The 23,925-nt window shown below is 52.2% G+C and overlaps 4 protein-coding genes across 4 annotated transcripts; all 4 read left to right on the forward strand.

The window, feature by feature from the left end:
* The first annotated feature begins 324 nt into the window (after positions 1-324).
* Positions 325-795, forward strand: LOC129783472 (urocortin-3-like). The gene has a single exon (XM_055793431.1). It carries the CDS (start codon positions 325-327, stop codon positions 793-795), a length of 471 nt encoding a protein of 156 aa, XP_055649406.1.
* Positions 796-7,451: 6,656 nt separating this feature from the next.
* Positions 7,452-9,870, forward strand: LOC129783506 (tubulin alpha-3 chain-like). Its single transcript, XM_055793462.1, has 3 exons — positions 7,452-7,644; positions 7,841-7,989; positions 8,843-9,870. Exons 1-3 carry the CDS (start codon positions 7,467-7,469, stop codon positions 9,821-9,823), a joined length of 1,308 nt encoding a protein of 435 aa, XP_055649437.1. The 5' UTR covers positions 7,452-7,466; the 3' UTR covers positions 9,824-9,870.
* A 3,662-nt stretch (positions 9,871-13,532) lies between these two features.
* Positions 13,533-14,003, forward strand: LOC129783471 (urocortin-3-like). The gene has a single exon (XM_055793430.1). It carries the CDS (start codon positions 13,533-13,535, stop codon positions 14,001-14,003), a length of 471 nt encoding a protein of 156 aa, XP_055649405.1.
* Positions 14,004-20,658: 6,655 nt separating this feature from the next.
* On the forward strand, positions 20,659-23,076 carry LOC129783501 (tubulin alpha-3 chain-like). The gene is made up of 3 exons (XM_055793457.1): positions 20,659-20,851; positions 21,048-21,196; positions 22,049-23,076. Exons 1-3 carry the CDS (start codon positions 20,674-20,676, stop codon positions 23,027-23,029), a joined length of 1,308 nt encoding a protein of 435 aa, XP_055649432.1. The 5' UTR covers positions 20,659-20,673; the 3' UTR covers positions 23,030-23,076.
* The last annotated feature ends 849 nt before the right edge of the window (positions 23,077-23,925 follow it).

Here is a 23,925-nt window from a genome sequence, read left to right on the forward strand (position 1 = left end):
ATCCTTTCCTTCATGGAGACTGCAGCTTTGCAAAGCATTTTGGACATTCCACCTCCCACCCAGCACCCCAAAACCAAGGGCTGGGGGATTGCACCTTGGAGGAGGAGGCCCCAGGACAACTGATTCCCACCCACCTGTCCTAACCATTAGAGGGGATGGGGGAGACCTGGGAGGTGAAACCAAGAGTGCAGAATCTGGGAGAGGGACCCAGGTCTATGGGATGTGGGAGGATGGGGAGACAATGGTGCTCTATCCTGGGCCCGGCAGGATGCTCATGCCCATCTCTGCCCTCCCCTCACTCTCTCCATTGGGCAGGCCACCACAATGGCCCACACCAGGCTGCTGCTCCTCCTTGCCCTCCTCTGTGCTGCCGAGACTGGCCAAGCTCTCCACCTCTACAGCGCCGCCTCTATCTTCAGCTGCCTTAATGCGGCCCTTGCTGAAGCCCAGAAGAGCCGCCCAGAAGAAAACACCATCTTGGACAAGCGCAGTTTCGACTTGCCATCGCCAGAGGAGGTGTCAGATGAGGAGGTGGGGGAGGATGCGGTGGATGAAGAGATGGGGAAAAGGACGTTCCCAGGTGAAGGCCATTACAAATATGTCTCCCAGGCACAGGTAAAGGGGAAGACGTACCAAAACCGGGCCAAGAGCGACCGCCGCACCAAGGTCACCCTCTCCCTCGACGTCCCCACCAACATCATGAACGTTCTCTTCAACATCGCCAAAGCCAAGAACCTGCGGGCAAAGGCCGCCGCCAATGCTCACCTCATGGCCCAAATCGGGTGGCGGAAGTGACCCCCCACAGGGCAGGGGGGACTCAGAGCTGGGCTGGCTGCAAGGGGCCACCACCTGGCCCCAGCTTGCTGGCCAGACAGGACTGATGGCCGTGTACGATATCAGTGTTGTATATTTTTGACCCATAGAGCTACCTAACTTTCATACCTCTTCTTCCTCCTTCTCTCCTTCCCGATCTCCTCCATCCCTCCTCCTGGACATTTCCACGCGCGGGGAAGAGGCTTGTGTCTGCAGCAGGGCAAAGGGACGCATTGCCTCAGGAAGGTCTCTAATTAAAGCTACAATCTCTTGAGTTTCCAGTGCTTTGTTATCCCATCGCCTCCACTGGGTGCTCGATCAGGCCTGTCTGGGCCCACTGGGTTTCCAAAACCTCCCTCCAGCTCAACTTCACGGCCCTGTCTCCACCACCATCCAGACCCTACTCCCTCCCAAATTCTCCATACACAAGTTGTCCCTACACACAATCATTACTGCATTGGAAAGGGAAAAGCAAGAATGGGCAGGGGACCTCAAGAGGAATTTCCCAGTTTCCCCTTCTGGGGACTCTCTAGGTTTTAAGGTTGTTTTACAACCACTCCTTTCCCCACCAGCACCTTCAGCAGTTGCAGCTGGGACAGCATCAACCTTCCAATCCACATGGCCCTTCACAAGTGTTCCCAAGTCATCACTTGGCACTGGTCAGGGCCACCCCACGGCCTCAGGTGAGTCTGGACCCCAAGAGCTGCAGGTGCCTCCCTGGCTGCTCCAGATCCACCTCATGGGGTCTGTCCATGTTGCCCAGTCTATCCCTGCCCACCTTTCCCACCACTCTGCCTTTCCTGGTAGACCTCTGTACCGGTTTTTCAGTTGGTAGAGCTTCAGCTCCCTATGCGCAGACTTCAACATTCAACAACACAAACATTCACCCTGTTCTTTTCCACCTTCCGCTGAAGCCCAGCTCACCAAGCTCCCACCCCTTCACCTTAGACTATTTATCCCTTCCTCTAAATCTGCCATTCTCTTCACCTCCCAGCCCCGCTCCAAGATGAAACTTCATCTTCTGACCTCCATCTCTGCATGTAGCAGGCATGGGAGATGGAGAGAATTTGGCCTTTCTTTCCCAGAAGATGTTTATCAAAAGCAACAAAGCAGCTCCCACCAGCTCCATCTAGGGCATGGCCAGAGCACTCCGGGGGGACATTAAGAGGGGATAGATCTCCAGTTGAAGGGTTGGCAGATGGACTCACCAGCTCCATCTGAGGAGATGTAGGTGGAGGCATCTCCTCGCCGCCCCACCAAGCACCCAGAGGAGGCAACACAGCTGAATTCAGCCCCAGCAAGCCCATGCTCAGGTGGTCAAGGATCCTAGACGATCCACAGACCAGGGACTCAGGACCCAACCCCCAAAAGCAAAAACAAAAAAAAAGGAGTACACCAGGCCCTTCAGCATCTTCCTCTCATAGCACACATCTCCAGCAGACGACCCACCAACATGCCCACAGCATCTCTGTGCAATGGCCTCCTCCTGCCTCAGCTCCAAGGGTGTACAGGCGAGGTCTTTCCTTGTTGCAATCCGCTGTAGCCTTGCACTATATTGACCTTTAAGTACACTTTATGTATATAGCTTTATACATTTTTATAGCCCAACACCCTACACATCTATCCCCCACTGGTATGTTGAGCTCTCGTTCAGCAGGACATAGGCATTGTCCCCATTTTACACCCAGGGAAACTGAGGCACACACGCCCACTCACATCTGGTCAGGCAAAGCAGGGTACAGCAAAGTCAGACCTGTCTGGGCACCCAGCTGGACATACTCTCGTTCCTTTGTGGGGTCGTCCAGAGGTGCCCCAGGTTGTCAGAGTTCAGCCTTTTCTGGTGCAGAGATGTCTAGAGTAACCTTGGGCAGCAAGGAGCAACAGGGATTTGCTCAGAGCCGAGGGAGAAATCATTGCTCTGAGCAGAAAGTTGAAAAGACTTTCCCCTGTGCTCCCCGGTGAGCTCCAGTAAAGCACTGGTCCAGGCTGGGAACAGGCTTTTGTCCCCCACCAGCTGCCATGGGGATCTGCACCATCCCTGGTTTTGAGGTCCTTTTCCAGCACCAGGTTAGACAATGGGAATATCTCAGCCCCACTGGTGCCTGGAAATCAAAACATCACATGCCTGGGGCTCACGCTGAGTGAGCTCAGTGAGCTTCTGATCCCCTTTAATGAAGGCAATTAACATTGAAGTGACACCACGGAAGCAGATGAGCCAAGGTGTTTGCTGGCACCAGGCTGTGCTTGCACGTGCAAAGCTGAGACAGGGACAGCAGATACCAGCTGATAGTGAGTGATGGGGAAAGCAGAGATCCTCCATCCCCAGCTGCATCCCCGCCAGGGAGTCTCACACACACCCGGCACTGGCTTGGACGAACCCTCCCAAAATTAATCCTCCTTCTCAACCTCTGCCAAGCGAGACCAGGGGTTGCTTGGAGGGGCTGAAACACATGCAGATGTTGGAGGAGCCAGATTTCCTGAGGAAGCTGGATAGAAATAGGAGCACTGAAATCTCCATCAGCACCCATCTGTGCCTGGGAACATGTAGAGCCAAGGCTGCTGTGCTTGGAAAAGACATCATTGTTGATTGGGGTGATATGTGCAGTTTTGTAAAAGCCAGGTGAGGATTTGGTCTTTCCTGCCGTTTCATGCAGGAAGTCTTGGTATTGCACTCAAAAAGAGAGGTTTGCTCGGGCATGGGTGCACAGTTGCTGCACACTCACAACATACCTGCCTGCCTCCATTGCCAGGTCCCCTCCAGTCTCTTCATAATCCTTACCCCAGGCAGCCAGCTCTTCCCAGACCTCCAGGAATGCCCTCGTCCTCCTTCTCCTCCTCCACATGATAATGCTCAGAGGCTTCTTTCACCCACACCAGAGCAAACCAGAGATGCTGCAGTGATTTAGACAGCCCCCAAGGACAGCAGATCCTGAACCTCATCCTGGGATCAAGGAGGTCCCATGCCCATCTGGCTGAGGAAGGGATTCAGGCAGTGTAACTCAATGGGCATCAAGCATCTGGCCAAAAATGCACTCCCACTGTGCAAGGAGGTATCCACACTCACATCCATGGGGTCTTGGCTAAAAAAAACAAGATGATTTCCAGCAGCAACCACAGGCAGAGTTTGCCCATGCACCTCGGGACAGAGAGCAAGGGAACATGGCAGAGTTATATCAGGAGATGATCCCTAAGCAGGGTGGTGAGATGCACTTCAGGCTGCAGATACACCTAGAGGGAGCCATCCCTGGTGGCATCAAAGCCTGCTTCTGGGATGTCCTGTCCCATTCTTGGAATGTTTTGTCCCGCTCCTGGGATGTCCGGTCCTGCTCTGAGCTGGGCCAGCTGTAACCAACTCTTCCAGGAACAGGGCTAGCCCCGGCCACCCAGGAGCTCTGCATGGAACTCTGTCAACACGATTTGTGATATGAATAGGAGCACATAAAGATGCAAAAGCAACCCAATTATTTGAAGAAGGATAAGAAACTGCCCCCAGTTTCAGCCGCAGACCCACTGGCTGCTGGATGGGTGATTTGCTCTGCTCTATGTCCCTCTCACGTGCTTTTGCTGTGACTCTGGACTGTTGCCTTCCTGACCATTTTCTGTGAGTTGTGCCCTGGGGCAGTCCCATTTTCTGTTCCTCTTCTTAGAAGACCCCAACTTTCCCACTGAACCCAAGAGAGGTGGTAGGGCAGAGGGTAAACCACCCATATCCAGGGCACCAGACCATGAGACTTAGTAGGTCCCATAAAGCCCATCCCCATGTCTTAAGTCTAAATCAGATTTTACAACTTGTGTTTCTGGCCTCTGAGACATCCCATGTCCGTGAGGTTTTGCTTTTTTATATGCTGCACGGAGAATAAAACCATTGTCCATTTGCAAAGTGGTGGTCACATTGGTGCCCCTCAGTCCTGGCACTATGCCATATACTGTCACCTCTCTCCTTGTCTGTCCCAAGTCCCCCCAGACATCCATCAGCCCCACATCACAGAACAGCCTCAGCATCTCTGATGAATTTTTGCCACCTAACAGCTCTTATCCCTATCTTAGAGAAGGGACACTGAGGAACAGAAAAGTCCCATCTCCACCAGTGTTCCAGGACCACACAGGTCCTACATTCCCCTCTGGCAGTGAGGCCCATCTCCATGGGACAGGCTGGGGAGAGCTCCACTCTCTGCACTGTCAACGGCCTGGGGCCAGGAAAGGGGGATGCTGCAAAGTTCAGGCACAGCCAGGGTAGCTGGATTGCGTTCGATGGGCCAACACTGCCCTGGAGCTGGGAGAGCCCGGCTTCCTCATGGGGCACCAGTGCTGGAGAACCAATCCCAGCCCCATGACATCACCCCAGGGCAGGAGCCCCATTCTGCAACTCCTGTCCATCCCCAAGAGATTCAACAGACGTGCTGTTTGCATTTGGAAAAGGGCAATGGAACACAGAAAACACATTTCCAGCCCTGAGGATGGCAATGAAAGTTTTAAAAATTAGCATAATTCTTTAAATATATAAATAAATAATTCCACATGCTCCCCCACCCCCCAAAAATAACCATTCAAAGCTCCTTTTCTGATTTCACAGAAAGTGCTCTTAGACATCGTAGGGAAAGCAATTCTGAATGAATATTTAAAAGCCAAAGAAACTCCAAACTCTATGGGTTTGCAGGTGCAAATCCTTCAAAGAACCTTGATTACCCCACATGGCTATCCCTCCTGGAGCAGAAACACCTGAACCCTTTGCCAGCAGGTGGCTGCACAAGGAGGGGACAGGCGGGACCCCTCTAGCAGAGAGCCCAGCTCTACCTTCTATAAAAAGCCCAAGAGGGAGGCAGATAGGGTGTGCTCTCAGGGAGGTGGTTCTAAGTGTGGTAAGGGGTCCTGGAGGTTTGGAGCAATGGTGAGTAGCTGTGGGTCTGCTCTCTGATAGTCAGGGCTGGTCCTGCCTGGCTCTGCAGGAGGGTGAGGCTGGCGATGGCTTTTTTTTCCCAGTGAGATGTTTTGCCCCTGGCTGTGTGCTTCCGTGGGTGTAAAACTGGTTGTGGGGTATGGGGGAGCGTGTGAGCCCTGGACAAGGGGTTCCTAAAGGCGCAGAGCTTGTGCTTGGGCATGTCCAGTGCTGGGTTGGCTTTGCAAATGTTGGTGTCCCCCTCTTCCTGACCTAGGGAGGGCTACTCTGCTGAAATGCCTTCAGACCTGTTTATCCTTCTGTGTGAAGATATTTTGAAGGCATTGCTGGTGGTATTCAATACATGACTGAGCTAGGTGCCCATCTGGTGCTGCTGTGGGGCTGGGGCAGACCTGGAACAGGGGATGAAGGTCTCTCCTTGTGGAGACTGGTTCAGCATCCCTGTTCTGTCCTTGGCGTTGGGGGTGGCTAAGGCTGTCCTGGGACTGTTTAGGAAGAGAAGTGCAGTGGTGGTGGCTGAGGGCTGCTATATTAAACACCAACACTCAGGGCAGGACCCTCTGCTGTAGTGGAGGATGTTGCTGCCCTGTGTCTGTGCTTGGTAGGGGTCCTGCTGTGCCAGGCTTCTTGCAAGAAGATAACTTGAGAGTTGCTGTGCTGGTGCAGTGTCCTGCCTAGGCCACAGCTAAAAGCAGATGGTGAAGGCAGACTAAGGTTTGGGTAAGCCCATCTGACACTTTCTTATCTTGTAGCTCAGGGCTTCTTGAAATGGACGTGGTTTTTTTCCCTTAGTAAGCCTCAGTAGAAGTCTCTAGTCCAGTCTCTTTGAGCCCAAAAGCCTGGGTTTCACAGCCTCCTGTGTCAAGGAGTTCAACAGCACAACCACACTTTCTGTACAGGGACTCCTCTCTAGCCAAGCCAAGAGCAGTTGCTTTATGGGGCAATTACTAGTCTTGTATGGAGGTAATGAAGAAATGCTCTCTTGCTTGGATTCTCTCCAGCTGTCTCTAATCGGTGATCCTGCATAGCTGTATCTAATCTAAATGGAGATGAGAAACTACTCTGACAGTCAGTTCTTGAAGCTCAACAGCACTGGCTTCTCCCATCAGAGAGAAGCAGAGGGCTGCTGCTGCTGTCTGAGCCGGGAGAAGTCTGCCTGTACCTCCCTGGGAGGAGCATGGTGGGAGTGTTCCCACTGCTGCCTAAGGCTGGCTGGGCTGAATCATTCCCTCCTCTGCAGCTGAGAGCACCAGATACAGTACCTGGGAAGGCTGTCTGTGCCCTGTCTCCTGCCCCAAGGCAGGATCAGCAAAGCAAAGAGAAGAAACCATGAGCAGTTGGACCTGATAGCCACCATGTACTGTAGATTCAGCAGCTGGGCGTGGTGGCCTGCTTCTTGTAACAGGGCTCTTGAGCAATATGAGTGTTGGGATGCGGAGGGACCTGCCACAACACCCTGCTCTCTGCATCTGCCTTGCTGGGAGATTGCAGCATCTCTCTGAAGTGCTAATGCTTATTTGTGGGTTGTTCGGCAGCTCTCGGGTGCCTGCTACAGAGAAAGTGTCCTGGCTGCCACCAAGCTGGGTTAATGTTCCTCTTGTCCATAGGTTGTTAGCCACATGCTCTATAAAGACATTCAGAAGTGCCCGCTTTAGTCTAATTCCTCAGTGTACACTCCTAACTTTCTCTTCTCTTCTCTCCCATTCCTGTGCAGAGGGAGTGTATTTCTATCCATATTGGCCAGGCTGGTGTCCAGATGGGCAATTCCTGTTGGGAATTATATTGCCTGGAGCACGGGATTGAGCCAGATGGATTCTTCCCCAGTGAATTCCCAGGGCAAGCAGACTCTTCCTTTGGGACCTTCTTCAGTGAGACAGGATCAGGGAAGTATGTACCCAGGGCAATATTTGTTGACCTAGAGTCTACTGTCATTGGTAAGTCATGGAAGGTCTCCAAAACTCTTGGCGGTGGGGGCAATAACTTCTCTGTACCTGAAGTGTGGTGTTGGCCACCTAAACTCTTGGAAGCTAGCAGCCTCACCATGTAAAACTGCATCTAAATTAGTGCAAGTAACTTGGTAGACAGCAGATCTTATGCTAGTGACACTCATGAGATCTCAATCCCCTCCAGATGAGATCAGGACTGGGATCTACCGCACGCTCTTCCACCCAGAGCAGCTCATCAGTGGCAAAGAAGATGCTGCCAACAACTATGCTCGGGGCCGCTACACCGTTGGGAAGGAGATCATTGACTCTGTTGTTGACAGAGCTCGTAAAATGGTAAAAACCTTGTGGAGGGTCGTCTGCATAGCGCTCTGGTTGCTTTTGCCCTGGCTGTCAAGAGATGCAATGGGCTGGGTGGCTGGAGTGGAGAGAGGGAGGCAGTGGTGAGACTAAACCAAGCATATCTTGGTTGGCTTGAAAATGCCACTGTGACCTGGAGCAACACAATGGGATGCCTGTGGGTGTAGGCCTTGCTGCTTGGGACTTAAGGGGAAAACCAGGGACTCAAGATGCCCCCAGCTTAAGCAGGAAAAGAAGCAGCTGCGACTTGACTGTCCAGGCAAGAGGGCTTTCCCCTAATGTGTGTAGGGTTTGCTGTGTCAATCCTGATCCAAAATCTTATCCCAAACAATGTCACATCTCAGCTTCTGGATAGTGGCTCCCCTTAGACCTCTCTTCCCTAGTGTGATAGTGTCTGGAGCATAAGGTTTCACCCACACAGACCTCAGAAGTGCTGTGATAACACTTGATTTAAGTGGAAACTTGTAGTGACTTTCAGACTTCTCCTAATCTTCTTGACTGTTAGTATTGTGAGTCTCTCTGACCTAATATGTCACTCCCTCAGGCCAGGCCTCCTTTCCTCCAAAAGTAGAAGATAATGTAAAAGCAGCTTAATTTGCTGTGTCTAACAGATCCCACCTTCTAGAAGTGAGAGGGTTGTGTGTAAGCAGTAAAAAAAAAAAAAAAAAAAAAAAAAAAAACAAAACCAAAAAAACCCAAAAAAAACCAAAACCCACAAACGCCCAAAGACTTGATCTTGATGGTTAAACACAGAACTTTAGCTTAAATCCAAGGACACCACAATAACTCCATTAACTCGGTCCTTCTGGTTCTTTCCCTGGTGCTCCAGACTGAGCAGTGCAGTGGCCTCCAAGGATTCCTGGTCTCCCATAGCTTTGGGGGAGGCACAGGCTCTGGGTTCACCTCCCTTCTCATGGAACGGCTCTCTGTGGAGTACAGCAAGAAGTCCAAGCTGGAGTTCTCTGTGTACCCAGCCCCACAGGTCTCCACAGCAGTGGTGGAGCCCTACAACTCTATCCTCACCACCCACACTACCCTGGAGCACTCGGACTGCTCCTTCATGGTGGACAACGAAGCCATCTATGACATCTGCAACCGCAACCTGGACATTGAGCGTCCCACCTACACCAACCTCAACAGGCTGATTGGGCAGATAGTCTCGTCAGTCACTGCCTCCTTGAGATTCAATGGTGCTCTGAATGTTGACCTGACTGAGTTTCAGACCAACCTGGTGCCCTACCCACGGATACACTTCCCGCTCACAACCTATGCACCCATCATCTCTGCGGAGAAAGCCTACCATGAGCGGCTGTCTGTGCCGGAGATCACCAATGCTTGCTTTGAGTTCTCCAACCAGATGGTGAAGTGTGACCCACGCCGTGGCAAGTACATGGCATGCTGCCTGCTGTACCGAGGTGACGTGGTGCCCAAGGATGTGAATGCAGCCATTGCAGCCATTAAAACACGCCGGTCGATCCAGTTTGTGGACTGGTGCCCCACAGGCTTCAAGGTGGGTATCAACTACCAGCCTCCCACGGTGGTGCCTGGGGGAGACCTGGCCAAGGTGCAGCGGGCTGTGTGCATGCTGAGCAACACCACGGCCATTGCGGAGGCATGGGCCCGTCTGGACCACAAGTTTGACCTGATGTATGCCAAGCGAGCCTTTGTGCACTGGTATGTGGGGGAGGGCATGGAGGAGGGGGAGTTTTCAGAGGCCAGAGAGGACCTGGCTGCCCTGGAGAAGGATTATGAGGAGGTTGGCAGGGACTCTGCAGATGGAGAAGATGAGGCTGATGAGGATGAGTATTAATGAACTGCAGTCTGTTCTTAATGAAGTCAGTCCTCTGTCATAAGGCTAAATTGGTTCTGAGTGCCTGGAGGTGCTAAAGGGTTGTCCTGAACAGCAATGCTACTGTTTGACGTATTATACCTTTTCTGCTTGCATAGTTTATGCTCTCATAGTGCACTTCTGTAGCATGGGTGTCTTGAGCTTTATCACACTGCTGTTTATTGATGAGTGAAGCTGAATAGGTGCCTGACTTAGTGCTGGGGACGCATCCTGCCTAGGCAGAGGATCTGGATTTCTAATCCAGGGGAATGTTGCAAGCTGCCTGCTTTGGCTAAAATGGCAAACTCTTGCTCTAGCTTTTACTGTAAAAGCACCTTTTAATTAGAAATGCACCTGTATACTTCTATGCAACTGTCTTTTTTTTTTTTTATTTGAATAAAGATTTTCTTTCTCTGAGTTCTTTGGACTTAATGAAGATTTATTCTGTGGGGTGGTCCCTTCTGTGTGGATGTTGTCCTGGGGAGAACAGCAAATGCTGATAAGAGTGTGCTCTGGGCAGGTCATCTGTAAGGATCATCAACAATAATTATTGCTGTGAGGCAAGTGTCTTATATCCTGCAGGGACTTGTCTGTCTGGAGCTGGATGCTGTTCTTCTTGCCACCAAGAGCAGCTCGGAGGAAGCATGTCTGGGAGAACAGGGAACCCCCAGTTTGACCAGTGCCATTACAGGGAGTGGCACCTGGGCAAAAAGTACTTTTCTGGTGGGGCTTTACCTCACCATCTTTGGTAAAGCCTGTTTGTTGCCCGAGCAAGTACTGGCTGGTGGAGCAGTGCTGTAGCTGTAGACTGGGGTCTTGCTCAGGGGTTGGTGCAAGCATGAGCTCAGTCCTGTGCACCTGGGGTTGGAGTTTGCCCTGAGGAGGTGTGCCAGGCCAATGTGATGGAGTGGCTCAGGAGGAAAAGCCATGAAAAGCCTCTGATAAGATATAGAGAAGGAGTGTTCATAAGCCTGTGGGGTAGGAGAATGGCTGGCTCCATGCTGCATGGAGTTATACACCACATTTGTTTGTTGTATACCCACTCCTCATTTTAATGCTGGGTTCTGTCTCAAAGTGAAGTCAGTCTCCCTCTGCCCCAGACCTCCTCCATACCCTGTAGCTACAGCTGCCCTCTGTCCTAATGGGGATGTGATTCTGGAGATGTTCCCAAAGTGATGCACTGGCAGGTACAGCCAGGGATGGTTAGAAGGATGGAGATGTGTTGCTGCCTCCTATAATTGGGAGGTGGAAAGAGCCCAGAGCTCATTGTTAGCTGCAGTTAGCCTAAAAAACCAGGGTGCTGGGAGCATGAATAGACAGTAGATGGGTCCTCCCATCTACTGTTGGGCTGAAGCCTCCTCTGTGCTCAACTCGCTGCTATGAAATTACCTCAGTGAAAATGTTAGGTATGGCCCACTGCTCTTGGGGAGGGTCATGATCCTGAGGGCTCTGCAAGGCCTTTTGAAGATATTCTGCCTCTCCACCCAGCAGCTCAGGACCAGGGTCCCAGGGAGAGCAGGGGTTGTAGACAAGGGTGAGAAATTTAGCAGCCTCTAAATTCATGCCACCCACCCTGCTAGCAGGGGCTGCCAGGATTTTCTTTTTTTTTTTTTTTTTTTGTGAGGGGGACTGTTCCTTCTGAGGCTGAAACGCAGCTGCAAAGGGGGAGGTTTTGGGGTAGGAGAAAGATCTTCATCCTGTTAAGCTTTTGCAAGCAAAAAACTAAGTCCCAGTGTTTACATGTCTGAACTGGGGCTGAAGGAAGGAGAGGTTTGGGCCCTGAATTGCTCTTGCATGGGGGCTGTGTGCCTGGGGAAAGGTTTCCTCCCCCGTGCTGCCTGGGTCGTGCCATGGCTGCTGCATGTCCTCTGTCTCTCTTCTGGACACAGGGCAGAGTTAAGGGGGTGGCTGTTGCCTGGGGGGGGGTGTGTGTGTGTGTCTCTGTGGGGTTTTGTGCAGGGGCATGTGAGGCAAAGGAGTGGAAATTAAACAGGTCCTTCAAATCCTGCCTGTACGACCTGCCCCATTCTCCCCCTCTGAGGGACTGCAAAGGGCAGGGTTAAGGGGATAAACCTGTCCCAGTCTCCCCCTCCACAGGACGGTGATGGACAGTTAAAGTGACAGCAGTTTCAGGGACCACGGCTCAGGGGGAAGAAGAGCAGGTCCAGGGTGACAACTCCTAGGGCAAGTGATTTGACTTGATTTTGATGGGTCTGAGGACATCTCCCCCACCCAGCAGCCCCTTATGCAGTGGTGCACAGCCTCCATACCCAGAAGATGCACATACTCCATCCCCAAAGACACAGACATCCATGGAGACCCAAGGGAGCCATCCTGCTCTGAAAGAACTTCCCACGGGCTTCCCCAGCCTCCCTGACACCTCCACACTCCTGTCCCCATGGGAAATAAATTAGCAGTTCGTGACCCCAAATCAGTGATGAAACCCCAGCCCCAGGCAGGGCCCTGCACCCCCGGGGACTGTCCCCTGGCCAGGGCTTGCCATGCGGTGCCCTTGCCACAAGGTGGGGTCTGAAGATCGGGAATGCCAGCACACCTCCAGGCGCTTGGAGGGGCCATGTGCCCTCAGGGCTGGCCCCAGGGACACTTTTCTGACCTCGACAGGGGCAAAGACCCTCACCATGAGATCCCCTGTGGCCTTTTCGGTGGTCTTTTTGAATGGTCGGGTGGGTATACAGGGCAATGGGTCGCTACTGGGAGAGACAGGACTCAGAGATGGGGAGGTTTTGTGGAGCAGGAGGGTTATCCCAAGGTTTTCAGTCCCCCTCAAGGCCCAGAAATGACTGTCTTTCAAGCAGGGAGTGACGCTGCTATGATGTTATTTTGGAGGTGGCCCCAGGTCCCCAGGCAGGGCTGTCCACAGGGGGACTGCACCCTAGATGGGCCATCAGATGGGGCAGCCCATCCTGAACGCAGGGTGGAGGGGGGTCCTGGGCATGGAGCCATGGGGTAACAGGCAGCCCTGGAGCACCCAGGGTCAGGGCTGGAGAAGGGACATGGGGCCATCACAGTGGACTGGTGGCAGATCACACCTCCAGCACTGGGGCTGACTGTCCCCCACTCTTCATGCCCTTTTCAGAAAGAGTTTTGTGAACAGGTGGAAGGGCAAGTTCTGGTTTCAAAGAGCACAGAAACATCTCTGGTGGCTTCAGACTGACCAGAGAGGAGCTGAAAGGAAAACCCACCTTTACAGCACCTGGTGGTACCCACAGTTACTCCATGGAGGAGTTAGCAAGGTAGAGAGGGCTGCAGGGAGGCTGCAATGAGATTCCTCCAGGCAAGGAGGTACCCACAGTAGAAACCATCTCTCCTGCAGCAGGCACTGGTGCTTCAGCAAATGGATGGCCAAATCCTTTCCTTCATGGAGACTGCAGCTTTGCAAAGCATTTTGGACATTCCACCTCCCACCCAGCACCCCAAAACCAAGGGCTGGGGGATTGCACCTTGGAGGAGGAGGCCCCAGGACAACTGATTCCCACCCACCTGTCCTAACCATTAGAGGGGATGGGGGAGACCTGGGAGGTGAAACCAAGAGTGCAGAATCTGGGAGAGGGACCCAGGTCTATGGGATGTGGGAGGATGGGGAGACAATGGTGCTCTATCCTGGGCCCGGCAGGATGCTCATGCCCATCTCTGCCCTCCCCTCACTCTCTCCATTGGGCAGGCCACCACAATGGCCCACACCAGGCTGCTGCTCCTCCTTGCCCTCCTCTGTGCTGCCGAGACTGGCCAAGCTCTCCACCTCTACAGCGCCGCCTCTATCTTCAGCTGCCTTAATGCGGCCCTTGCTGAAGCCCAGAAGAGCCGCCCAGAAGAAAACACCATCTTGGACAAGCGCAGTTTCGACTTGCCATCGCCAGAGGAGGTGTCAGATGAGGAGGTGGGGGAGGATGCGGTGGATGAAGAGATGGGGAAAAGGACGTTCCCAGGTGAAGGCCATTACAAATATGTCTCCCAGGCACAGGTAAAGGGGAAGACGTACCAAAACCGGGCCAAGAGCGACCGCCGCACCAAGGTCACCCTCTCCCTCGACGTCCCCACCAACATCATGAACGTTCTCTTCAACATCGCCAAAGCCAAGAACCTGCGGGCAAAGGCCGCCGCCAATGCTCACCTCATGGCCCAAATCGGGTGGCGGAAGTGACCCCCCACAGGGCAGGGGGGACTCAGAGCTGGGCTGGCTGCAAGGGGCCACCACCTGGCCCCAGCTTGCTGGCCAGACAGGACTGATGGCCGTGTACGATATCAGTGTTGTATATTTTTGACCCATAGAGCTACCTAACTTTCATACCTCTTCTTCCTCCTTCTCTCCTTCCCGATCTCCTCCATCCCTCCTCCTGGACATTTCCACGCGCGGGGAAGAGGCTTGTGTCTGCAGCAGGGCAAAGGGACGCATTGCCTCAGGAAGGTCTCTAATTAAAGCTACAATCTCTTGAGTTTCCAGTGCTTTGTTATCCCATCGCCTCCACTGGGTGCTCGATCAGGCCTGTCTGGGCCCACTGGGTTTCCAAAACCTCCCTCCAGCTCAACTTCACGGCCCTGTCTCCACCACCATCCAGACCCTACTCCCTCCCAAATTCTCCATACACAAGTTGTCCCTACACACAATCATTACTGCATTGGAAAGGGAAAAGCAAGAATGGGCAGGGGACCTCAAGAGGAATTTCCCAGTTTCCCCTTCTGGGGACTCTCTAGGTTTTAAGGTTGTTTTACAACCACTCCTTTCCCCACCAGCACCTTCAGCAGTTGCAGCTGGGACAGCATCAACCTTCCAATCCACATGGCCCTTCACAAGTGTTCCCAAGTCATCACTTGGCACTGGTCAGGGCCACCCCACGGCCTCAGGTGAGTCTGGACCCCAAGAGCTGCAGGTGCCTCCCTGGCTGCTCCAGATCCACCTCATGGGGTCTGTCCATGTTGCCCAGTCTATCCCTGCCCACCTTTCCCACCACTCTGCCTTTCCTGGTAGACCTCTGTACCGGTTTTTCAGTTGGTAGAGCTTCAGCTCCCTATGCGCAGACTTCAACATTCAACAACACAAACATTCACCCTGTTCTTTTCCACCTTCCGCTGAAGCCCAGCTCACCAAGCTCCCACCCCTTCACCTTAGACTATTTATCCCTTCCTCTAAATCTGCCATTCTCTTCACCTCCCAGCCCCGCTCCAAGATGAAACTTCATCTTCTGACCTCCATCTCTGCATGTAGCAGGCATGGGAGATGGAGAGAATTTGGCCTTTCTTTCCCAGAAGATGTTTATCAAAAGCAACAAAGCAGCTCCCACCAGCTCCATCTAGGGCATGGCCAGAGCACTCCGGGGGGACATTAAGAGGGGATAGATCTCCAGTTGAAGGGTTGGCAGATGGACTCACCAGCTCCATCTGAGGAGATGTAGGTGGAGGCATCTCCTCGCCGCCCCACCAAGCACCCAGAGGAGGCAACACAGCTGAATTCAGCCCCAGCAAGCCCATGCTCAGGTGGTCAAGGATCCTAGACGATCCACAGACCAGGGACTCAGGACCCAACCCCCAAAAGCAAAAACAAAAAAAAAGGAGTACACCAGGCCCTTCAGCATCTTCCTCTCATAGCACACATCTCCAGCAGACGACCCACCAACATGCCCACAGCATCTCTGTGCAATGGCCTCCTCCTGCCTCAGCTCCAAGGGTGTACAGGCGAGGTCTTTCCTTGTTGCAATCCGCTGTAGCCTTGCACTATATTGACCTTTAAGTACACTTTATGTATATAGCTTTATACATTTTTATAGCCCAACACCCTACACATCTATCCCCCACTGGTATGTTGAGCTCTCGTTCAGCAGGACATAGGCATTGTCCCCATTTTACACCCAGGGAAACTGAGGCACACACGCCCACTCACATCTGGTCAGGCAAAGCAGGGTACAGCAAAGTCAGACCTGTCTGGGCACCCAGCTGGACATACTCTCGTTCCTTTGTGGGGTCGTCCAGAGGTGCCCCAGGTTGTCAGAGTTCAGCCTTTTCTGGTGCAGAGATGTCTAGAGTAACCTTGGGCAGCAAGGAGCAACAGGGATTTGCTCAGAGCCGAGGGAGAAATCATTGCTCTGAGCAGAAAGTTGAAAAGACTTTCCCCTGTGCTCCCCGGTGAGCTCCAGTAAAGCACTGGTCCAGGCTGGGAACAGGCTTTTGTCCCCCACCAGCTGCCATGGGGATCTGCACCATCCCTGGTTTTGAGGTCCTTTTCCAGCACCAGGTTAGACAATGGGAATATCTCAGCCCCACTGGTGCCTGGAAATCAAAACATCACATGCCTGGGGCTCACGCTGAGTGAGCTCAGTGAGCTTCTGATCCCCTTTAATGAAGGCAATTAACATTGAAGTGACACCACGGAAGCAGATGAGCCAAGGTGTTTGCTGGCACCAGGCTGTGCTTGCACGTGCAAAGCTGAGACAGGGACAGCAGATACCAGCTGATAGTGAGTGATGGGGAAAGCAGAGATCCTCCATCCCCAGCTGCATCCCCGCCAGGGAGTCTCACACACACCCGGCACTGGCTTGGACGAACCCTCCCAAAATTAATCCTCCTTCTCAACCTCTGCCAAGCGAGACCAGGGGTTGCTTGGAGGGGCTGAAACACATGCAGATGTTGGAGGAGCCAGATTTCCTGAGGAAGCTGGATAGAAATAGGAGCACTGAAATCTCCATCAGCACCCATCTGTGCCTGGGAACATGTAGAGCCAAGGCTGCTGTGCTTGGAAAAGACATCATTGTTGATTGGGGTGATATGTGCAGTTTTGTAAAAGCCAGGTGAGGATTTGGTCTTTCCTGCCGTTTCATGCAGGAAGTCTTGGTATTGCACTCAAAAAGAGAGGTTTGCTCGGGCATGGGTGCACAGTTGCTGCACACTCACAACATACCTGCCTGCCTCCATTGCCAGGTCCCCTCCAGTCTCTTCATAATCCTTACCCCAGGCAGCCAGCTCTTCCCAGACCTCCAGGAATGCCCTCGTCCTCCTTCTCCTCCTCCACATGATAATGCTCAGAGGCTTCTTTCACCCACACCAGAGCAAACCAGAGATGCTGCAGTGATTTAGACAGCCCCCAAGGACAGCAGATCCTGAACCTCATCCTGGGATCAAGGAGGTCCCATGCCCATCTGGCTGAGGAAGGGATTCAGGCAGTGTAACTCAATGGGCATCAAGCATCTGGCCAAAAATGCACTCCCACTGTGCAAGGAGGTATCCACACTCACATCCATGGGGTCTTGGCTAAAAAAAACAAGATGATTTCCAGCAGCAACCACAGGCAGAGTTTGCCCATGCACCTCGGGACAGAGAGCAAGGGAACATGGCAGAGTTATATCAGGAGATGAGCCCTAAGCAGGGTGGTGAGATGCACTTCAGGCTGCAGATACACCTAGAGGGAGCCATCCCTGGTGGCATCAAAGCCTGCTTCTGGGATGTCCTGTCCCATTCTTGGAATGTTTTGTCCCGCTCCTGGGATGTCCGGTCCTGCTCTGAGCTGGGCCAGCTGTAACCAACTCTTCCAGGAACAGGGCTAGCCCCGGCCACCCAGGAGCTCTGCATGGAACTCTGTCAACACGATTTGTGATATGAATAGGAGCACATAAAGATGCAAAAGCAACCCAATTATTTGAAGAAGGATAAGAAACTGCCCCCAGTTTCAGCCGCAGACCCACTGGCTGCTGGATGGGTGATTTGCTCTGCTCTATGTCCCTCTCACGTGCTTTTGCTGTGACTCTGGACTGTTGCCTTCCTGACCATTTTCTGTGAGTTGTGCCCTGGGGCAGTCCCATTTTCTGTTCCTCTTCTTAGAAGACCCCAACTTTCCCACTGAACCCAAGAGAGGTGGTAGGGCAGAGGGTAAACCACCCATATCCAGGGCACCAGACCATGAGACTTAGTAGGTCCCATAAAGCCCATCCCCATGTCTTAAGTCTAAATCAGATTTTACAACTTGTGTTTCTGGCCTCTGAGACATCCCATGTCCGTGAGGTTTTGCTTTTTTATATGCTGCACGGAGAATAAAACCATTGTCCATTTGCAAAGTGGTGGTCACATTGGTGCCCCTCAGTCCTGGCATTATGCCATATACTGTCACCTCTCTCCTTGTCTGTCCCAAGTCCCCCCAGACATCCATCAGCCCCACATCACAGAACAGCCTCAGCATCTCTGATGAATTTTTGCCACCTAACAGCTCTTATCCCTATCTTAGAGAAGGGACACTGAGGAACAGAAAAGTCCCATCTCCACCAGTGTTCCAGGACCACACAGGTCCTACATTCCCCTCTGGCAGTGAGGCCCATCTCCATGGGACAGGCTGGGGAGAGCTCCACTCTCTGCACTGTCAACGGCCTGGGGCCAGGAAAGGGGGATGCTGCAAAGTTCAGGCACAGCCAGGGTAGCTGGATTGCGTTCGATGGGCCAACACTGCCCTGGAGCTGGGAGAGCCTGGCTTCCTCATGGGGCACCATGCTGGAGAACCAATCCCAGCCCCATGACATCACCCCAGGGCAGGAGCCCCATTCTGCAACTCCTGTCCATCCCCAAGAGATTCAACAGACGTGCTGTTTGCATTTGGAAAAGGGCAATGGAACACAGAAAACACATTTCCAGCCCTGAGGATGGCAATGAAAGTTTTAAAAATTAGCATAATTCTTTAAATATATAAATAAATAATTCCACATGCTCCCCCACCCCCCAAAAATAACCATTCAAAGCTCCTTTTCTGATTTCACAGAAAGTGCTCTTAGACATCGTAGGGAAAGCAATTCTGAATGAATATTTAAAAGCCAAAGAAACTCCAAACTCTATGGGTTTGCAGGTGCAAATCCTTCAAAGAACCTTGATTACCCCACATGGCTATCCCTCCTGGAGCAGAAACACCTGAACCCTTTGCCAGCAGGTGGCTGCACAAGGAGGGGACAGGAGGGACCCCTCTAGCAGAGAGCCCAGCTCTACCTTCTATAAAAAGCCCAAGAGGGAGGCAGATAGGGTGTGCTCTCAGGGAGGTGGTTCTAAGTGTGGTAAGGGGTCCTGGAGGTTTGGAGCAATGGTGAGTAGCTGTGGGTCTGCTCTCTGATAGTCAGGGCTGGTCCTGCCTGGCTCTGCAGGAGGGTGAGGCTGGCGATGGCTTTTTTTTCCCAGTGAGATGTTTTGCCCCTGGCTGTGTGCTTCCGTGGGTGTAAAACTGGTTGTGGGGTATGGGGGAGCGTGTGAGCCCTGGACAAGGGGTTCCTAAAGGCGCAGAGCTTGTGCTTGGGCATGTCCAGTGCTGGGTTGGCTTTGCAAATGTTGGTGTCCCCCTCTTCCTGACCTAGGGAGGGCTACTCTGCTGAAATGCCTTCAGACCTGTTTATCCTTCTGTGTGAAGATATTTTGAAGGCATTGCTGGTGGTATTCAATACATGACTGAGCTAGGTGCCCATCTGGTGCTGCTGTGGGGCTGGGGCAGACCTGGAACAGGGGATGAAGGTCTCTCCTTGTGGAGACTGGTTCAGCATCCCTGTTCTGTCCTTGGCGTTGGGGGTGGCTAAGGCTGTCCTGGGACTGTTTAGGAAGAGAAGTGCAGTGGTGGTGGCTGAGGGCTGCTATATTAAACACCAACACTCAGGGCAGGACCCTCTGCTGTAGTGGAGGATGTTGCTGCCCTGTGTCTGTGCTTGGTAGGGGTCCTGCTGTGCCAGGCTTCTTGCAAGAAGATAACTTGAGAGTTGCTGTGCTGGTGCAGTGTCCTGCCTAGGCCACAGCTAAAAGCAGATGGTGAAGGCAGACTAAGGTTTGGGTAAGCCCATCTGACACTTTCTTATCTTGTAGCTCAGGGCTTCTTGAAATGGACGTGGTTTTTTTCCCTTAGTAAGCCTCAGTAGAAGTCTCTAGTCCAGTCTCTTTGAGCCCAAAAGCCTGGGTTTCACAGCCTCCTGTGTCAAGGAGTTCAACAGCACAACCACACTTTCTGTACAGGGACTCCTCTCTAGCCAAGCCAAGAGCAGTTGCTTTATGGGGCAATTACTAGTCTTGTATGGAGGTAATGAAGAAATGCTCTCTTGCTTGGATTCTCTCCAGCTGTCTCTAATCGGTGATCCTGCATAGCTGTATCTAATCTAAATGGAGATGAGAAACTACTCTGACAGTCAGTTCTTGAAGCTCAACAGCACTGGCTTCTCCCATCAGAGAGAAGCAGAGGGCTGCTGCTGCTGTCTGAGCCGGGAGAAGTCTGCCTGTACCTCCCTGGGAGGAGCATGGTGGGAGTGTTCCCACTGCTGCCTAAGGCTGGCTGGGCTGAATCATTCCCTCCTCTGCAGCTGAGAGCACCAGATACAGTACCTGGGAAGGCTGTCTGTGCCCTGTCTCCTGCCCCAAGGCAGGATCAGCAAAGCAAAGAGAAGAAACCATGAGCAGTTGGACCTGATAGCCACCATGTACTGTAGATTCAGCAGCTGGGCGTGGTGGCCTGCTTCTTGTAACAGGGCTCTTGAGCAATATGAGTGTTGGGATGCGGAGGGACCTGCCACAACACCCTGCTCTCTGCATCTGCCTTGCTGGGAGATTGCAGCATCTCTCTGAAGTGCTAATGCTTATTTGTGGGTTGTTCGGCAGCTCTCGGGTGCCTGCTACAGAGAAAGTGTCCTGGCTGCCACCAAGCTGGGTTAATGTTCCTCTTGTCCATAGGTTGTTAGCCACATGCTCTATAAAGACATTCAGAAGTGCCCGCTTTAGTCTAATTCCTCAGTGTACACTCCTAACTTTCTCTTCTCTTCTCTCCCATTCCTGTGCAGAGGGAGTGTATTTCTATCCATATTGGCCAGGCTGGTGTCCAGATGGGCAATTCCTGTTGGGAATTATATTGCCTGGAGCACGGGATTGAGCCAGATGGATTCTTCCCCAGTGAATTCCCAGGGCAAGCAGACTCTTCCTTTGGGACCTTCTTCAGTGAGACAGGATCAGGGAAGTATGTACCCAGGGCAATATTTGTTGACCTAGAGTCTACTGTCATTGGTAAGTCATGGAAGGTCTCCAAAACTCTTGGCGGTGGGGGCAATAACTTCTCTGTACCTGAAGTGTGGTGTTGGCCACCTAAACTCTTGGAAGCTAGCAGCCTCACCATGTAAAACTGCATCTAAATTAGTGCAAGTAACTTGGTAGACAGCAGATCTTATGCTAGTGACACTCATGAGATCTCAATCCCCTCCAGATGAGATCAGGACTGGGATCTACCGCACGCTCTTCCACCCAGAGCAGCTCATCAGTGGCAAAGAAGATGCTGCCAACAACTATGCTCGGGGCCGCTACACCGTTGGGAAGGAGATCATTGACTCTGTTGTTGACAGAGCTCGTAAAATGGTAAAAACCTTGTGGAGGGTCGTCTGCATAGCGCTCTGGTTGCTTTTGCCCTGGCTGTCAAGAGATGCAATGGGCTGGGTGGCTGGAGTGGAGAGAGGGAGGCAGTGGTGAGACTAAACCAAGCATATCTTGGTTGGCTTGAAAATGCCACTGTGACCTGGAGCAACACAATGGGATGCCTGTGGGTGTAGGCCTTGCTGCTTGGGACTTAAGGGGAAAACCAGGGACTCAAGATGCCCCCAGCTTAAGCAGGAAAAGAAGCAGCTGCGACTTGACTGTCCAGGCAAGAGGGCTTTCCCCTAATGTGTGTAGGGTTTGCTGTGTCAATCCTGATCCAAAATCTTATCCCAAACAATGTCACATCTCAGCTTCTGGATAGTGGCTCCCCTTAGACCTCTCTTCCCTAGTGTGATAGTGTCTGGAGCATAAGGTTTCACCCACACAGACCTCAGAAGTGCTGTGATAACACTTGATTTAAGTGGAAACTTGTAGTGACTTTCAGACTTCTCCTAATCTTCTTGACTGTTAGTATTGTGAGTCTCTCTGACCTAATATGTCACTCCCTCAGGCCAGGCCTCCTTTCCTCCAAAAGTAGAAGATAATGTAAAAGCAGCTTAATTTGCTGTGTCTAACAGATCCCACCTTCTAGAAGTGAGAGGGTTGTGTGTAAGCAGTAAAAAAAAAAAAAAAAAAAAAAAAAAAACAAAACCAAAAAAACCCAAAAAAAACCAAAACCCACAAACGCCCAAAGACTTGATCTTGATGGTTAAACACAGAACTTTAGCTTAAATCCAAGGACACCACAATAACTCCATTAACTCGGTCCTTCTGGTTCTTTCCCTGGTGCTCCAGACTGAGCAGTGCAGTGGCCTCCAAGGATTCCTGGTCTCCCATAGCTTTGGGGGAGGCACAGGCTCTGGGTTCACCTCCCTTCTCATGGAACGGCTCTCTGTGGAGTACAGCAAGAAGTCCAAGCTGGAGTTCTCTGTGTACCCAGCCCCACAGGTCTCCACAGCAGTGGTGGAGCCCTACAACTCTATCCTCACCACCCACACTACCCTGGAGCACTCGGACTGCTCCTTCATGGTGGACAACGAAGCCATCTATGACATCTGCAACCGCAACCTGGACATTGAGCGTCCCACCTACACCAACCTCAACAGGCTGATTGGGCAGATAGTCTCGTCAGTCACTGCCTCCTTGAGATTCAATGGTGCTCTGAATGTTGACCTGACTGAGTTTCAGACCAACCTGGTGCCCTACCCACGGATACACTTCCCGCTCACAACCTATGCACCCATCATCTCTGCGGAGAAAGCCTACCATGAGCAGCTGTCTGTGCCGGAGATCACCAATGCTTGCTTTGAGTTCTCCAACCAGATGGTGAAGTGTGACCCACGCCGTGGCAAGTACATGGCATGCTGCCTGCTGTACCGAGGTGACGTGGTGCCCAAGGATGTGAATGCAGCCATTGCAGCCATTAAAACACGCCGGTCGATCCAGTTTGTGGACTGGTGCCCCACAGGCTTCAAGGTGGGTATCAACTACCAGCCTCCCACGGTGGTGCCTGGGGGAGACCTGGCCAAGGTGCAGCGGGCTGTGTGCATGCTGAGCAACACCACGGCCATTGCGGAGGCATGGGCCCGTCTGGACCACAAGTTTGACCTGATGTATGCCAAGCGAGCCTTTGTGCACTGGTATGTGGGGGAGGGCATGGAGGAGGGGGAGTTTTCAGAGGCCAGAGAGGACCTGGCTGCCCTGGAGAAGGATTATGAGGAGGTTGGCAGGGACTCTGCAGATGGAGAAGATGAGGCTGATGAGGATGAGTATTAATGAACTGCAGTCTGTTCTTAATGAAGTCAGTCCTCTGTCATAAGGCTAAATTGGTTCTGAGTGCCTGGAGGTGCTAAAGGGTTGTCCTGAACAGCAATGCTACTGTTTGACGTATTATACCTTTTCTGCTTGCATAGTTTATGCTCTCATAGTGCACTTCTGTAGCATGGGTGTCTTGAGCTTTATCACACTGCTGTTTATTGATGAGTGAAGCTGAATAGGTGCCTGACTTAGTGTTGGGGACGCATCCTGCCTAGGCAGAGGATCTGGATTTCTAATCCAGGGGAATGTTGCAAGCTGCCTGCTTTGGCTAAAATGGCAAACTCTTGCTCTAGCTTTTACTGTAAAAGCACCTTTTAATTAGAAATGCACCTGTATACTTCTATGCAACTGTCTTTTTTTTTTTTTTATTTGAATAAAGATTTTCTTTCTCTGAGTTCTTTGGACTTAATGAAGATTTATTCTGTGGGGTGGTCCCTTCTGTGTGGATGTTGTCCTGGGGAGAACAGCAAATGCTGATAAGAGTGTGCTCTGGGCAGGTCATCTGTAAGGATCATCAACAATAATTATTGCTGTGAGGCAAGTGTCTTATATCCTGCAGGGACTTGTCTGTCTGGAGCTGGATGCTGTTCTTCTTGCCACCAAGAGCAGCTCGGAGGAAGCATGTCTGGGAGAACAGGGAACCCCCAGTTTGACCAGTGCCATTACAGGGAGTGGCACCTGGGCAAAAAGTACTTTTCTGGTGGGGCTTTACCTCACCATCTTTGGTAAAGCCTGTTTGTTGCCCGAGCAAGTACTGGCTGGTGGAGCAGTGCTGTAGCTGTAGACTGGGGTCTTGCTCAGGGGTTGGTGCAAGCATGAGCTCAGTCCTGTGCACCTGGGGTTGGAGTTTGCCC

The sequence above is a fragment of the Falco peregrinus genome, unplaced genomic scaffold, assembly GCF_023634155.1.
Source record: "Falco peregrinus isolate bFalPer1 unplaced genomic scaffold, bFalPer1.pri scaffold_42, whole genome shotgun sequence".
Taxonomy (NCBI): domain Eukaryota; kingdom Metazoa; phylum Chordata; class Aves; order Falconiformes; family Falconidae; genus Falco; species Falco peregrinus.

What these genes read in the sequence shown, in the direction of transcription:
- LOC129783501 (XM_055793457.1), top strand. Translation starts at nt 20,674, where the DNA reads ATGGGCAATTCCTGTTGGGAATTATATTGCCTGGAGCACGGGATTGAG. An exon ending in CCTAGAGTCTACTGTCATTG is followed by an intron (nt 20,852 to 21,047) that starts GTAAGTCATGGA and finishes AATCCCCTCCAG; the next exon opens with ATGAGATCAGGACTGGGATC. An exon ending in TTGACAGAGCTCGTAAAATG is followed by an intron (nt 21,197 to 22,048) that starts GTAAAAACCTTG and finishes CTGGTGCTCCAG; the next exon opens with ACTGAGCAGTGCAGTGGCCT.
- LOC129783506 (XM_055793462.1), top strand. Translation starts at nt 7,467, where the DNA reads ATGGGCAATTCCTGTTGGGAATTATATTGCCTGGAGCACGGGATTGAG. An exon ending in CCTAGAGTCTACTGTCATTG is followed by an intron (nt 7,645 to 7,840) that starts GTAAGTCATGGA and finishes AATCCCCTCCAG; the next exon opens with ATGAGATCAGGACTGGGATC. An exon ending in TTGACAGAGCTCGTAAAATG is followed by an intron (nt 7,990 to 8,842) that starts GTAAAAACCTTG and finishes CTGGTGCTCCAG; the next exon opens with ACTGAGCAGTGCAGTGGCCT.
- LOC129783472 (XM_055793431.1), top strand. Translation starts at nt 325, where the DNA reads ATGGCCCACACCAGGCTGCTGCTCCTCCTTGCCCTCCTCTGTGCTGCC.
- LOC129783471 (XM_055793430.1), top strand. Translation starts at nt 13,533, where the DNA reads ATGGCCCACACCAGGCTGCTGCTCCTCCTTGCCCTCCTCTGTGCTGCC.